The sequence below is a fragment of the Aptenodytes forsteri genome, unplaced genomic scaffold, assembly GCF_000699145.1.
Source record: "Aptenodytes forsteri isolate BGI_AS27 unplaced genomic scaffold, ASM69914v1 Scaffold173, whole genome shotgun sequence".
Lineage (NCBI taxonomy): Eukaryota > Metazoa > Chordata > Aves > Sphenisciformes > Spheniscidae > Aptenodytes > Aptenodytes forsteri.
This window is the reverse complement of record NW_008794449.1, coordinates 3,929,385-3,944,024: the sequence shown is the minus strand read 5'-3', so window position 1 is coordinate 3,944,024 and position 14,640 is coordinate 3,929,385. Positions and strand designations below refer to the sequence as shown.

The window sequence follows — 14,640 nt, the reverse complement described above, 5'->3', positions numbered from 1 at the left end:
TCCCTGCCCACGGCAGGGGGGTTGGACTAGATGACCTTTAGAGGTCCCTTCCAACCCAAACTATTCTATGATTCTATGATCTCTGCAAGCACTGTCCCTGGTGCATGTGTTCTGCCACCCTCTCTTTCCCTGAGGGCTCCAAAACCCTGTGCAAATACTAAACTCCAGCTAACTTGTGGGGCGAGCAACCTTGCTCTGAAGGCTCAGCTCCAGTTCTCGCTTTCAGAGTGTTAATCATTAAATTTCAACTTAATGGACAGACGAGGAAACTCAGGCTCAAACAGGCTTCATATTTCCAAAGGTGATGGGGAAGTAACAATGACAAAACTAAGCTCAGACTCTGGCTGTCAGCCCTGGATGGACTGAATTGCTGGCCAAAGGGACCCAGCTTTCCCTTCCACCGCACAGCTACACCAAGTGGTTCATGTCCTAGTGTAGGTGTCTTGGTTAAACACCCCAGGTCAGAGAGCGTGGATTTGGCCTAGTTCCACCCTCACTGTTACTGCATAGGTCTTTGCTTTGGAAAATGCTATTAAAATTCATCTTCACTTAAGTGTAGATGAGTGTCGGGCTAAAACATCTGTTAAAACCAAATAAAATGGAGCCCCAGCTGTTGGGAATAACAAAATCTGGGCAGATCTGCTGGGCGGGGGCTGTTCTCCCACAACACATCATGGGGTTGAGATACCTGAAGTCAGGAGAGGTTAAAAAGAAGAAAACCAGACAACACTCTAGGAGACCTGTCCTGCGTTAACCATGAGGGATGGTTCTTGTATTGCAGCCCTGCAGTCAATCTATGGAGCCGTACTCCTGTTCCCAATTAAAAACACAGTGATTTGGCCATGTTCTGGTCTGTAGCACACACTGAGTGTCACGAGTGGGCCAAAAAAGGGGGAGGCTCACTGGCCAGAAGATCCTAGTAACCTGTTTGTCCCAGCATCCTTGTTCCCAAGCCACCCAGCTCAACTTCTCCCCTCCTCCTAGCTGAAGTGAGACTCATGGAATCATAGAATCATTTAGGTTGGAAAAGACCTTTAGGATCATTGACTCCAACCGCAAACCTAACACTGCCAAGTCCACCACTGAACCATGTCCCTAAGCACCACATCTGCACGTCTTTTAAATACCTCCAGGGATGGGGACTCAACCGCTCCCCTGGGCAGCCTGTTCCAATGCTTGACAACCCTTTCGGTGAAGAATTTTTTCCTAATATCCAATCTAAACCTCCCCTGGCACAACTTGAGGCCATTTCCTCTCGTCCCCACCCTGTCAGTCTCCCTGATCCTGTTCTGGCATTTCTGTTGGTGTTTTGGCATTAGTTGTATTGAGTTTGCAGTGTTTCTCTGGGCTGGGCATCCCAGTCCGGGGAAGTTTGTCATGCTGACTTTCTATTTTGTTTTTCTTCTCTCTCTCTTCTTTCCCAGGGCTCTCTCATAGCAAGCATGGCTCTAGGTATCATCATTTTGAAGAAAAGGTAAATCACAAGCCTCTTTCTTATATCATCAGGGAATGCTCTGCCATTGACTTACTCCTGACTGGTGTTTTGTGCCCTTCCCTTTCCCGTTAAATACTCTTGTTTTACTGATGGGGAAACAGGGCCACACAGGTGTGCCTGGACTAGAGGCTGGAATAGTTCCCTCTTCTGCATTTCCACCACCCCTCACTCCTTCCTTTAAGGCAAGCATGGACTGAAAAGAAAGGTTTTACACGACTGCAGCCTTCTATGTTAGCTCTTTTCTTTCCTCTTACTTCTGTGAGGCCAGTACCGCTCCTGACGGACGGCTGTACTGGGTCTAGCTGGGATGGAGTTAACTTTCTTCATAGCAGCCCATATGGTGTTGTGTTTGGGATCTGTGGCTAAAGCAGTGTTGGTAGCACACTGATGTTTTGGCTATTGCTGAACAGTGCTTAACACAGGGTCAAGGCTCTCTGTTTTTCCCACTCTTCCCCCCAGCGAGTAGGCTGGGAGTAGACAAGAAGTTGAGAGGGGATACAGCTGGGACAACTGATCCAAAATGGCCAAAGGGATATTCTATGCCATATAATGTCGTGAGCTGCAATAGAAACCAGGGTAGAGGAAGAAGGGGGTTGGGGGGAGTTGGCTTCCAAGATGGCCATGCTTATGGGAGGTGGTGAGTGATTGCTTTTGCATTGGTTTTGTTGGTTTTTCCCCACCCTCACCTATTAAACTCCTTAGCTCAACCCACGAGTTCTCTCATTCTTGCTCTTCTAGTTCTCCCCCCATCCCACAAGCCTGGGGGAATGAGCGAGTGGCTGTGTAGGTGCTTGGCTGCTGGCTGGGGTCAACCCACCACAGTGGGCAAAGACATCAGGACAGGAGGGTCCTCCCAGCTGCTGGGGTCTGGCTGTGGGACCAATGTGGGCACTTCCCCTGCCACTCCATCACTATGCAGAGATCCGCGCTGGCTTTGATCTGGGAGGGATCCTTTGCCACGGGCAAGGAGATCTTGGTCCAAATGCTTCTTTTTTGTTGCAGCTGGAGTAAGTTGGCCTTCCCTCCCAGCAATGTCCAACGTTAAGTAACGGGTATGTGCCCATTACCCCAAGTTCACACCGGCGTAATGGAGCAAAATGCAATGCAAGGGAGCAGTAGATGAACAACATGAGGCTGGGCTGGATCACTGACTTCTGTCTTCTCCCCTGTGCAGATACAGCGTATCTAAATACACGTCCATAGCCCTGGTGTCCCTGGGGATCTTTACCTGCACTTTCATGTCTGCAAAGCAAGTGGTAAGGATTGGAAAGGGCCTGAGGTCATAGCTGTGAACCTATTGAGAGGAGGAGCTGCTGTCAGCACCTTCATCATTAATTCCCTTTGCCTGACTATTAATGGAGAGACAAGATGTCTCCTAGCTCTAGATCTGCTCCCCGGAAGGTCTTGTTCCTGGTCTCATGTTCCTGTGGTTTGGAGGGAAGGGACGCACACACATGCACGTGATTTAACTTAATTACAGATGCCTTTTATCCTGTGTTGTTCAGGTTGCTGTTTGCTGAGAATATACCATTATTTTTTTGCCACAGCTGGAAGCTGTTTTCTCTTGCCCTTACTGCAATGTGTTGCAGTTAGGAGCAGGTGAATCTTAAACAAAACTCAGCCATCTTAAATCTTTGCTCTTTTTATCCCAGAAGAGATAGTTGGCTTTCAGGCTAGATTTTTCTAGATCTGTTGTCATCCAGCGTGACTTTCTGTCACCCTTGAAATAAAGTGCGTGTATTTGGAGAACAGGAGGGAGTGAAGAAAATCCATGTGTAACAACACTTTGGGCTTTTCCTGGGTCAGCACCCACAGCCTGATCTTGTCAACCGAAGACAGAAAAATGGCATAAAGCGGTGGTCAAGTGAAAATTGGTTGCACTTAATCCAGCTCTGAGAGATTGGAAAGAAACAGGGCTGTCAAACCTCCAAGTCCCCCATCATTTAATAGCTATTTATACTCTTAGGGTGTCTGAGGAAGGTCTGTGCTATGCAGCCTTGCTCTGTATTAATCCAAATTAACTCTCAGCAGGCATGGGGTTTTGATATAGCATGGACAGCTGTGGCAAAGGTGAGTTATCTAATTTGCCCTAAACCACAGTGAAAGAGAGTTGAACCAAGTCATGCTACCTAGAGTTTCACCCTCGGCTAACAGCATCCGCAGGCCTGGTTTCCTCAATGTCTTGACCACAAGCCAGAGTCCTGGTTTCAGTATCTGACTGGGGCTTGGCCAGAGCCCTTCTTTTTTCCTGCACACCCACCTCTGAGATGGGGACAAAGGAGCCTGCCAATGGGCTGTCTGTGCGAGCTTTCTAAGTGGCACTGATTATTTTTGTGGTTGAAGAGTTTGGTCTCTGGCCAAGCCAGGGCATTTCTTTCAGAAAAGCTACTTTCTTGATCAGACTTTTACACTTTGGCTGGAATCTGGTGCATTCCCTGAAGCAGAGTGGAAAGCAAAGTATGCTGTAGTTGCTACCACCTCTGTTCAGCCAGGGAAGGAACTCTGGAGAATGTGAGACCTTGGACGGTCTTTGCTTTATGGGCTTGCTTGGAACACAACACAAACCGAGAGTGAGGTACAGGCAGGTCCGAATGAGCTGCAGGGACACGGTGGCTCATGGTGACTGTGTTGTGTCTCCCTCCACCAGGCATCTGACTCCAGCTTAAATGAAGAGGACGGACTCCAAGTTTTCTTGTGGTGGCTGCTAGGTATGTGAGTGCCACATCTCCAGCCGACCTTGCTGGGATGCTGGCAAGACTCGGCTCACTGATGTCCTTGGCCATGTGGGTTGCGCAAAGCAGACTCTGGTGGGAGTCCCCGCACTGAGGTTAAGTTGTGCTGAGCATCTGGTAGATGTCGATTTGCAAAGAATGGGGTTTTGTGGCACTCATTAGCAGCTTTGTGCAAGGAGATACTCTTCATTTGGCCAACAAGTTAAGTACGGCACCTAAGGGGTTTCTGCAAGGTAATGGCTTAGTGACAGAATGAGACTGCAGTCATGCATGTTTGCAGATATCCTCCTGATTTCTCTCTGCAAAAGCAGCCCTACCTGATATAGCTGATGCCGTGAGCTGTGCTGCAGAGAGGGAGGGGGGCTGTAGCTGGTTCAAGTGTTCATTCAGCACAGTATTTCATGGAGGAGTCTCTGCAGTCTGGCACTTGAGTCTATTTTTATACCTCCAACCTAGATTTACTGGTGGCTTTTCAGGGAAACTGGGATTGATGTATTGGCAATAGTGACAAACAACTGTATCCCTGGTATCCCACCAACTCTGCTTGCCAGGGCTGAGTCTCTTTTTAAAGAGATGATCTTTTCAGAAGTCTCTTGGCGTCTCAGCTTTTGTAATAAGACACCTGTGTCCTCAAGACCATTATCAATTTTCTGCCCATCTTATCAAGTCTAGATGCTTCGGCTTTTTTCACTGAAAGCCAAATCAAGGGAGCCGTCATGCTGTTTGACTTGAGCTATGCCATCCCTGAGCAGTGTTGCAAGGCTGTGCTTCTGTTCCAGGTATTGCTGCACTCACCTTCGCCCTCCTCATGTCTGCCAGGATGGGGATTTTCCAGGAGATGCTGTACAAGCAGTTTGGGAAGCACTCCAAAGAGGCCCTTTTTTACAATGTAAGCCACCATGTCTTTTCTGTTGCTTTTACTGGGCAGACAGAGCTGCTAAGAGAGTCCCTTCCCCTCCCGCCCTGTGCTCGGCCCAAATCCAAAGGATCACACGCTGCAAGGCTGGAGCGGTGAAGAGTGTGCTCTCATCCAGACGTGTGAGGCTGGTTTCCCAGGATGAGAAGCAGGGTGGGTTCGCATAATCTGTTAACATCACGTCTTTACTTGTCTCTCCAGCACGCGTTACCACTCCCTGGCTTTGTCCTCCTTGCCCCAAACATCTACCACCACGCAGTCCTCTTCAGCCAGTCCGGTGAGTGTTGCGCAGACGGACCCTTGCCCTCGTACCTTTCTGTCCTCTGGAAAATGCTGTAGGAAGCTTTCGGTCCAGCAGTTGTGCATGTCAGACTCTTTGTCTCTGGATATTCAAGCCCTTTGAATTTTCAGGTTTGATAGAAAGCCAAAAGCCAAAAAAAAACCCCACAGTGTCTTGGGGACGTTGTCCAACCTCTTCCTCATGGTAGGCCAGATGCCAGCACGCTTGGACAAGTGGTGATTGCTGACTGCTGAGAGCCTGGCCATGGGCAGCTGACCGTTCAGCTGGTGCCACGGCAGCTTGCAAAGCTAAGCCATGAGTTACTGTTTGGATCACTGTGGTTAAAACCCAAGCTTTGCACTAATGCACACGCGTACACGTGTTGGGCCCAGCCAGATTGCTCATCCATCCACCCTGAGCTATACATCTGCTTAAGTTTAATAGTAAAATTCACCAGGCTTTTCAGTGCCAGCAAGCTTCCTATATTCCGATCCCAATTTTGTGAAACTGGAGGGATCTTTGCTGAGTAGGTTTGCTGGTTCTTTAATTCCCTCTGGGTACAGAGGATATTTGCATGCGTGGAGCACTTTAATCTGTTCATTAATATCGTTGCAAAGTACTTCTAGCATGCTACACCCTCTCCAGGAAAGCATGAGATAGGTGACTCCTGGGGAAAGGAATGCGGTCGTTCAAAAACGGGGGTAACAGGACCAAATCCTCAACCACAGGTGTAAACACGGACCCGTTGGCTTTCGTTTTGCCGGTGCTATGCAGGCTTTCCCATGCTAGTGCTGTCGGCCTCTCAGAGCCACACGGTCGATTCATCCAGCTGTTACAGTAGGGCAGCCCTGACACAAGAAAGCAAGACAGAGCTTTTCTTTTAATGTCTTTTTTCCTTAGCCTACCTCTTCCTCCGTCTTCCTTTCTTCCCTATGGGAAGTCCAAGCATAAATATCTGCAAACTCTCTTGTATTTGTCCTTTATCACAGTAAGAACAAGATAACTCTGCATTTGGAACAAAATCAAAATGCGCCCACACCTCAGTCTGCCTAATGCAGCAACGACCTCCTGAAGCTGCAGCATGTCCTGGATCATGGTCAATCCTGGACAGGAGGGAGACACCTCTCCTTGCATCTTCTTTAAGCAGTAGCAGGGCAGTGACCTCGCTCTATCCTTTCTTCCCGCAGAGCTGTTCCAGGTCCCAGTGATCGGGCTGACCCTGCCAATCATGTGGTTCTACCTCCTCATGAACGTCATCACTCAGTATCCTTTCAAAGCTCAGCTTGAGACACGCCACGGAGATGGCAGTGGGGTGGGAGAGGAGGAACGGGGTGGGGTTGCCGAGTCCTTCGAGTCTTCCCTGCATTTGGGAGCTGATGTTTGTGTAACTCGGAAAATATAGAGTGGAATTTAACCCAGGGCTTACGTTTTTTCCAGGGTGGCTGAAATCTGCCACCGCCTCCCCGGGGACAGGCCGACTGGTACAAACTCACGGCAGTTTTGCTAGCCAGCTCTAGGAAGAAGGGACAGATCAGGAGCTATTTGTAATACATCAGCGTGTAGAGTCTTCCAGGCAGAGAGGAGAGGTCTGCAAGTCTGATGAAGCTGAGATGCCCTCGAGAAAGGGACCCTTCAGTCCAAGGCCCTCTTACCGTTTTCCTCTCACTGTTGAGAGAGCACTGTGCCCTGTTGCTGCTCACGCTCCTCCATGAAACCCCCTTGTTTAATCTGCCTTTCCCACGCCCCCTCAGGGAGGAAAGGAGACTTCTGCTGCGTATCAACGGAGAAGTCTGATTTTTAGCTTCCCGTGGCTCTGTGGCAGGGACTGTAAACCCTGCGCGCCATTAACCTTTTGCCAACACGTCAGCCCCAGCTGCTCTAGTGGGGTAGTTTTGCTGTCCCAGAGCAGGGTCGGGGGGAGTCTGGGAGATTTGGGGTGTCCCTGGGGTTTGTAGTGAAGCTGTTTGTAGCTGTAGAAATGCCAATCTGAGGAGAAGGGAATTTTATTCCCTCAATAACCAGACTGGGGCTATCCATTGCCCGGTCCTTTTCATTCCCGAAGGCCTGCCCAGGTGTCCTCCCTCTTCAGCCCCGCTGTCCCCTTACCTCCGCCCACCCAGATACGTCTGCATCCGAGGCGTCTTCATCCTCACCACGGAGTGCACCTCCCTCACCGTCACGCTGGTGGTGACGCTGCGCAAGTTCGTCAGCCTCATCTTCTCCATCCTCTACTTCCGCAACCCCTTCACGGCCTGGCACTGGCTGGGCACCACCTTCGTCTTCGTGGGGACTCTCATGTACACGGAGGTGTGGAACAGCCTCAGGCCCTTCCTGGCCCACTGGAGGAAGAGGCCGAAGGAGGAGTAACAGCCGGGGACTCTCTGCGGGGACCTTTTTATTGTTTTATAGAGCAGAGCAGCAGGGAATCCCCCAGAGGGGGGTTGTTTTTATGACACGGGGGAGGTGTTGGCTGTCCCAGGCTCCTGGGAACCGTGGAGCCTCCACTGGGAACCTACCTGAAATGGATCATGGAGAGACGATACGGTTATTTTTGCAAGGTTGCATTTTTTTTATGCAACCCCTTTCGCTTCCAACCTCTCCCCCTGTTTTTTTCGTTTGAATAACCCTTTTTAAGTAATGTAAAAGCTGACCCACTTCTCTGTTAGGAGCCCAACCTTGTTGTGGTGCTGTTGTCCACTCCTCCCGGCTTTGATGAGCTGGACCCTGAGCCTGTTTGGTGCCGTCCTTTAATGTCCAGGTGGTCGTAGCGGATGGCTGAGCCCCGGGGAACTGCTGTTTGTGCAGCAGGTTGTTAGTTAACACTGGAAATGCCAGGCCTGGCTGTTAACCTGAGTCCCTGTTGCCTGATCCTACCATCTGTGCTGGGAGGGTGTCGGATACACCTGTAGCTATAGAGCCCTCCAGTCTGCCCAGTAGATCCTCCACTGGGGAGTGGCCCAGGGGGCTGATTCCCAAGCCACCGAGCCCCCGTCACTAGTAGCAGGGCCTAGTTGGGAGCCTGAGGAGACCAACAAGGGGTGATGATAAGGGGACAGAAAGTGTCACCGTGTCACCTTCGCAGCCTTCTCAGGGAGATGGTGAAGTGCTGTTGAGGCTTCGCTGAGTCCTCAGATGTTGCCCTGATACTTCACCAGCCGGAGGGTATCAGGGGTTCCTCCTGCTTTGGTTAGGTCCTCAGTGCAGGTCACTTTTCAGTCGCTTCCTACTTTTTCCCTCATTACAAGCGCGTTCGGTGGGCTTCGTTACCAGCAGTCAGCTGCAACGAACTGTGCTGAGCCCCCAGCACGCCTGTGGTCCCCCCAGATCCAGCCCAACCTCAGGGTTCAAATGACGCCAAGAAACTTAAGAAGGGCCAGTACAGCTGAGCTTGTTTCTGCTGCTGGGGGCAGGGGGGGGGCTGGTTTTACTGTCCCTTCACCCAGTTCTCCTCTTCCCTTCTCCCACCCCTCAGCCATCAGCTTCGCTCGTGGCATTTCTGTGCATCATAGCAGCATCCACCTGGCGCAGGACCGGTGTCCCTTAGTGTCACCCCTCCACTGGGGCAGGGGTGGGCTGCAAGAGCTTTGGGTGTGTCCCCGTGCATGTAGGCAATGTGTGTCTCCCAGCAAGGTGAGGACCAGCAGCCACAGCTCTTCTAGGAGCTGCTCAGTGTTGGGGAGAGCAAGGGTTAGCGCGCAGCCTTGTCTTGGTCTCGGAGCAGCGGGGAGCACTTTGTGCTGCCTCAGTTTTCCTGGAGCACCTTGTCCTCATCGTCGTGATACTGTCCCTGCTCAACTGTGATAATTAAGGTATCCAGCAATGTCAACCTGATTCGCATCGAGCTTGGCCGAGTAAGGACTATACTCCGTTATTCCTCCACCCAACGTCCCGATGGCTTCCAGCCTTGGCGTTTACAACCCTTCCAGCGTTAAACCTGTGCCTGTGGTGGGTTAACCCCAGCTGGCAGCGAAGCACCGCATGGCTGCTCGCTCGCTGTCCCTCACGGTGGGACCGGGCGGGGGTGGATAGGAAGGGCAAACCCAAGAAAATTGGTGAGTAGAGATAAAGATGGTGTAACAGCAAAGGAAAGAGGAAGGGAAAAAAAAAACCCAAGTGATGGAAAGGCGACCACTCACCATCTCCCACCGTTAGACCTGTGCCCAGCCAGTCCCCGAGCAATGGCCACCTTTCCAAGACCTCCTCCCCTCAGTTTTTTTATTGCTGATTTTTGTCTGTATCAGCTGTCTTGGATACACCCCTTCCCAGCTTCTTGCCCATCCCTGGCCTAATCGTTGGTGAGGGGCAGAGTGGGGAAAAAAGGGAAAGCCTTGATGCTGTGCAAGCGCTGAAACACCGGTGTGTTGTCAACACTGTTTTAGCCACAAATGCAAAGCCCAGGACCGTACGGGCCGCTATGGAAGAAGTTAACTCCATCCCAACCAGAGCCGGTACGATGCTGACGGGACCTGCAGCTCGCTCCTTCCTGAGATGCTGCAGGGTTTTCTCTTCTGGTTTTGATTTTTCCTGAGCCTGAAAAAACCTCTTGTATTTTGAGAGTCAGACATGGGACGTTTCCAAGGATTTTGTAGATGAGGAGACTGTTCCCCAACAGCTGCCCCAGCACCTAGCGCAGGTCAGCTCTCACTTCCAGCTCTTTGCACAGGCTCCAGGAAGGACCCAGAGGGAGGCAAAACCTTTATCCCTCATCTTGACCTTCAGAGCTATTTACACGGAGCTTCAGCTGAGACAGGGAGGGAGGGGAAGGCGACACGAGTTCAGCGCGAAAGCATCGGGGACACCGGGCAACTTGGTGGGGTTCATCAAAGCTTAAAACACACCGGTGTGACACCAGGCTGAAGGCAGAAGCCGCGTTCGCGGTTGGGCAGCAGGAGCTGTAACTCCTCTTGGGCGGCCGTGGCGGTGGTTGCTGTAGGCTGGGCTGGGGATTTAGCAAAGCAACAGCTGAGCAGGCGCCGGAGTGAGTGTAACATACTGTACATAGCCTACTCGCTAGGTCGCTCTTTGTAGCAAGGAAACTGCATGTTGTCTCCAATTTCTGTGTGATGCTGGTAGGTTTGGGGCTGGTTGGGTTCCTCTTTTAACCATGCGCTGTACTTGGTCTTCACTCGAACCAGGTGTCAACGATGGGTTATTATTTGTTGTTGTCAGGGATATTTTTTTTAACTTTACAGCGTGATCTGTGTGTTTCTGAGTATTTATGATTGTTACAGCGTCGCAGAAGTGGCAGCGATTCCCTTCCTGCTGTAGGAGAGCGGGTGAGCTTGCCCGGTTGTGAGATGGAGGAAAGGTCCACGCAGAAGGCCCCTGTTAGCCAAAACTAGGATTTGAATCCAGGGCTCCCCCCCAAAATGGGGCTACTGATTTGTTTGGTTTTAATGTTTGCTGTAGAGATAATAATAGCACATATTTTTTAGCAGAGGCTGGAAAAGTGGGTGAGCCAAAATACTTTTTGATCAGTGTTCTGGGTTTGCAGAGTTTTTGGGTCGGCTGGTTGGGTTTAGGGCAGTATTTTTGTTGTTGTTTTTTTTAAAACCAAAATAAATATGTATCCTCTTCAAAGTATGTTGGTCGTCTTGTTTCTCCTTTCACGCTTTGCTGCTGGTGGTTGGAAAATTAACGGGGCTCTGAAATCAACACACAATTTCTCCTGCCTATAATATGAGAGAAGGTAGGAAAGACTCAGCCTTGCTGGGGTTTGAGGGAAAGACCCAACCATCTCCCTCCCCTGAAACCCCCAGCAGCGCTGCAGAGCCCAGCACCCAGGTGTCCTTGAATGCCAGCACCCCCAGTCCTCACCCACCACGCTGGCTGGCGTAGCCAGAGGGCTGGAGCCGCAGCTCCCCAGACGTGTCCTCTAGGGCTTGGCCGTACTGCTGAGCAAAGCCAGGCTCTCCTACCCAGAAAGCATGTGCCCGGCTGCTGTACTCCAGCCCAACGTTATCCTCTAGCTGCTGCCACGAGGTGCGAAGCTGCTTTCCTCAAATCCCACGTCCCCCTCTCCTCCTCCTCCTCCTCCTGGTTCACAGCGGCTGACGGGCGAATGCACGAGGCAAATGCAGCTAAACCAATAATGAGCTACAGGCCTGTGGCGCCGGCAGACTCACCGGGGTGGCTGTTTCCTCCCTCTCCGCAGCACTAAGCCAGGACCACCCGCCTCGTCCAGCCCTTTCAGCTGCGGTTCCTACTAAAGGGGTATTGAGCCAGGATCTGGGCTGGCGCGGGAGGTGTAGGAAAGCAAGAGAAGCGAACGGTGGTCTGGGGGAGGCTCCTCTTTAATCACACTTATAATAAATTATATCCATTAACTTGCTGCAGACGGTCTCTAATTGCACCCAGGCGGGTGAGTTGGGCAGCCGAGGTCCCCGGCAGCACCCACAGGGGTTGGGGGAACCTGGCTCGGGGCAGCAGTTTGAGCCTGAAGCAGTCGGTACTGAGGAAACCATCAGGATTTGAGGTCCCCAAGCAAGACTCAAGAGTTGGTTTAGGCTCCCAGTTTCTGGGAATCCCATCCATGCAGCACAGAGCGCCGCTTCCCTTGCCCTGGTGTTATGCCAGGAGAGGTCAAAACAGGGAACGAAGCCTCCTGGCATCAGCGCTTAACCGTTAACTCAGCTGAGCGGTCCAGCTTCCCGCGTGGGGCCTGGCTTAAAAAAAACCAAACAGAAAAAAAAGCAAGAAATGAAGTGATTACTGTGGTCTTTCCAGACCCCCGGTGACGTCTCCACCACTGCAAAAACAGCGACGTGGCGTTAAAATCCTGGCCATCACTTCACGTTTAACACACCTTTAAACCTTCCCCATCTCAGAGCTTTAATGGGCACGCTTAATTCTCCAGCAGTTACCAAGTATATATATATTTCTAATTTAACAAATCATCTTTCCCCAGACCCTGGCAGCCGTTCGTTTAATAAATCCTCATCAGCCAGGCTCCGCTTTCATCAGCTTGGAGATTTCTGTTCAAAATCTTTTGCCTTTCATTCCATTTGGGCTGGTGTTTATTAATGCTTTCAATCTTTCCTGGCACGTCACGGCCTGGCTCGCCACGGTGGGTCGGAGAGAACCAAGGGATTTTTTTTTTTTTAATTAAAGCGAAAGGGAAAGCCTTGAACTCCTTCGGGAAACGCGATGATCCTTGTCACGTTAACGCAGCTGAGCGGTCCAGCTTCCCGCGTGGGGCCTGGCTTAAAAAAAACCAAACAGAAAAAAAAGCAAGAAATGAAGTGATTACTGTGGTCTTTCCAGACCCCCGGTGACGTCTCCACCACTGCAAAAACAGCGACGTGGCGTTAAAATCCTGGCCATCACTTCACGTTTAACACACCTTTAAACCTTCCCCATCTCAGAGCTTTAATGGGCACGCTTAATTCTCCAGCAGTTACCAAGTATATATATATTTCTAATTTAACAAATCATCTTTCCCCAGACCCTGGCAGCCGTTCGTTTAATAAATCCTCATCAGCCAGGCTCCGCTTTCATCAGCTTGGAGATTTCTGTTCAAAATCTTTTGCCTTTCATTCCATTTGGGCTGGTGTTTATTAATGCTTTCAATCTTTCCTGGCACGTCACGGCCTGGCTCGCCACGGTGGGTCGGAGAGAACCAAGGGATTTTTTTTTTTTTAATTAAAGCGAAAGGGAAAGCCTTGAACTCCTTCGGGAAACGCGATGAAATCCTTGTCACTTCCAAGGTGTAAAAAACTTGTTCCCGCCACTAAATTAAATGACAGGGGCAGGAGAGGGATAAAGACGTCTCTGTAAAACACTTGGAGCCACACGGTTCATTTCTGTTCAGCGTCTTTCATTACAGCAATCATAAATCAGCAGCTGGAGCCCAAGAGGGCAAGAAGGTGAGATTTACTGACGGGGGAAATTTGGGAGGGGAAGAGCTCAGAGGATACAGAACCATTTTTTTTTTTGCCTCAGGCTCACGGGTCTCTGCTGGCACCCTTCCTTCTTCGAAAGCTCGCCAATGTTCCCTGGAGATTTTTAGTGTTTATTATTATTTTTCCACTTCCACACAGTTACAACCAGCCGGCGTTCACCTTTCGCCCTCCCTCTCTCCCTGAGCAGCTGGAAGATGGATGCACCGACCCTGCACTGACCAAAGGACCTCAGCACAGGGCAAGGGGACAGTTAATTTACCCTGTTCCAGCCTGAGAGGGAGGAGGCAGAGCAGGAGCATCGTGGTCCCATTTCCCACATAGGAGGTGCTGGGGACCGGCCAGGGACGAGGCAGGTGACACCGTCTCTGCTGGGACGACGCCTGTGGTCATGCATGCCAAGACGAGGGGTTAACCCTGCTTTGGGCCATCAGAAGGACCCTGGGTGGTGAAAGTCGCATGGGTGGAAATAACCCCCAGGCTGGTAGCTTGGTCCCCTCTTCAGAGGGCAAAAAGCAGATGCTGCCCAAAGGATGACACAGCGGTGACACTTGAAGTGCTGCAGAGAAAGTGGGCATCGCAAAGGGACCTAAAACAAGCAGAGGTGTCTTCCATCAGGCCAGGAGGGGAGGAAACAGTCCCTGGAGCATCGTTCCTGCTGTGCTGGCAGCTGCTTTGACCCTTGAGAAGAGGAAGAAATACCCCAACCCCCTCCATCAGGCAAGACTGCTGCCTTGTTGGTAGATCTCCATTCTGAGAGCCTGGAAGACACCGTGGCTCATCGAGTCCGGTCTGTCGTGAAGGTGTGCAGCCACACGCTGGCTGTGTTTCAGGTGGCCTGAGATCATACCAGCCGGGTGCAAGCACACAAAACGCAGGCACGTGGGGTGGGGAGTGCCGCATCATGCCCTGCCTCGGAGGAAGGTGGAGTGCAACGCTCCGAGTCAACTAAATGTCAAGGGGAGGAGAGGAACATGGTCCTTCATAGTCCCCCCAGTTGGCTAGTGGAAGGCCCAAAGCACGGGATTAGTGCAAGGAACACCACTCCTGGCTGCTTTTGAACGCCACGTAGTCTCCAACATGTGGGAAACCATCCTTTTCCTGCTGGAGGATTTATGATGCCACCCCATCTCTGCTCCAGGCAGGGGACTAACCGCTGTGAGCCTCTGTGCTGTTATCAGCCAGGAAGGCACCGGGGAATGGAGATGTGTGTCTCAAGAGAAGATCTCTTCTCTGGAAGGACCCTCGGCATGGGGGATTTTTCACAGTGGAGCCTTCATGCCTCTGTGATAGATATTGATTTACACCTTCGTGCTTCT

At 51.1% G+C, this 14,640-nt stretch overlaps 1 protein-coding gene across 1 annotated transcript in view; it reads left to right on the top strand.

The window, feature by feature from the left end:
- The window catches only part of SLC35B4 (solute carrier family 35 member B4), a 13,552-nt gene extending 2,555 nt beyond the window's left edge, over positions 1 to 10,997 (top strand). Inside the window, exons 4-10 of the mRNA XM_009290436.2 lie at positions 1,425 to 1,474; positions 2,670 to 2,751; positions 4,143 to 4,203; positions 5,007 to 5,116; positions 5,345 to 5,420; positions 6,611 to 6,686; positions 7,544 to 10,997. Coding sequence (XP_009288711.1) covers positions 1,425 to 1,474; positions 2,670 to 2,751; positions 4,143 to 4,203; positions 5,007 to 5,116; positions 5,345 to 5,420; positions 6,611 to 6,686; positions 7,544 to 7,790 — 702 coding nt within the window. The 3' untranslated portion in view covers positions 7,791 to 10,997. The remainder of the gene's footprint in view (positions 1 to 1,424; positions 1,475 to 2,669; positions 2,752 to 4,142; positions 4,204 to 5,006; positions 5,117 to 5,344; positions 5,421 to 6,610; positions 6,687 to 7,543) is intronic.
- Positions 10,998 to 14,640: the final 3,643 nt, after the last annotated feature.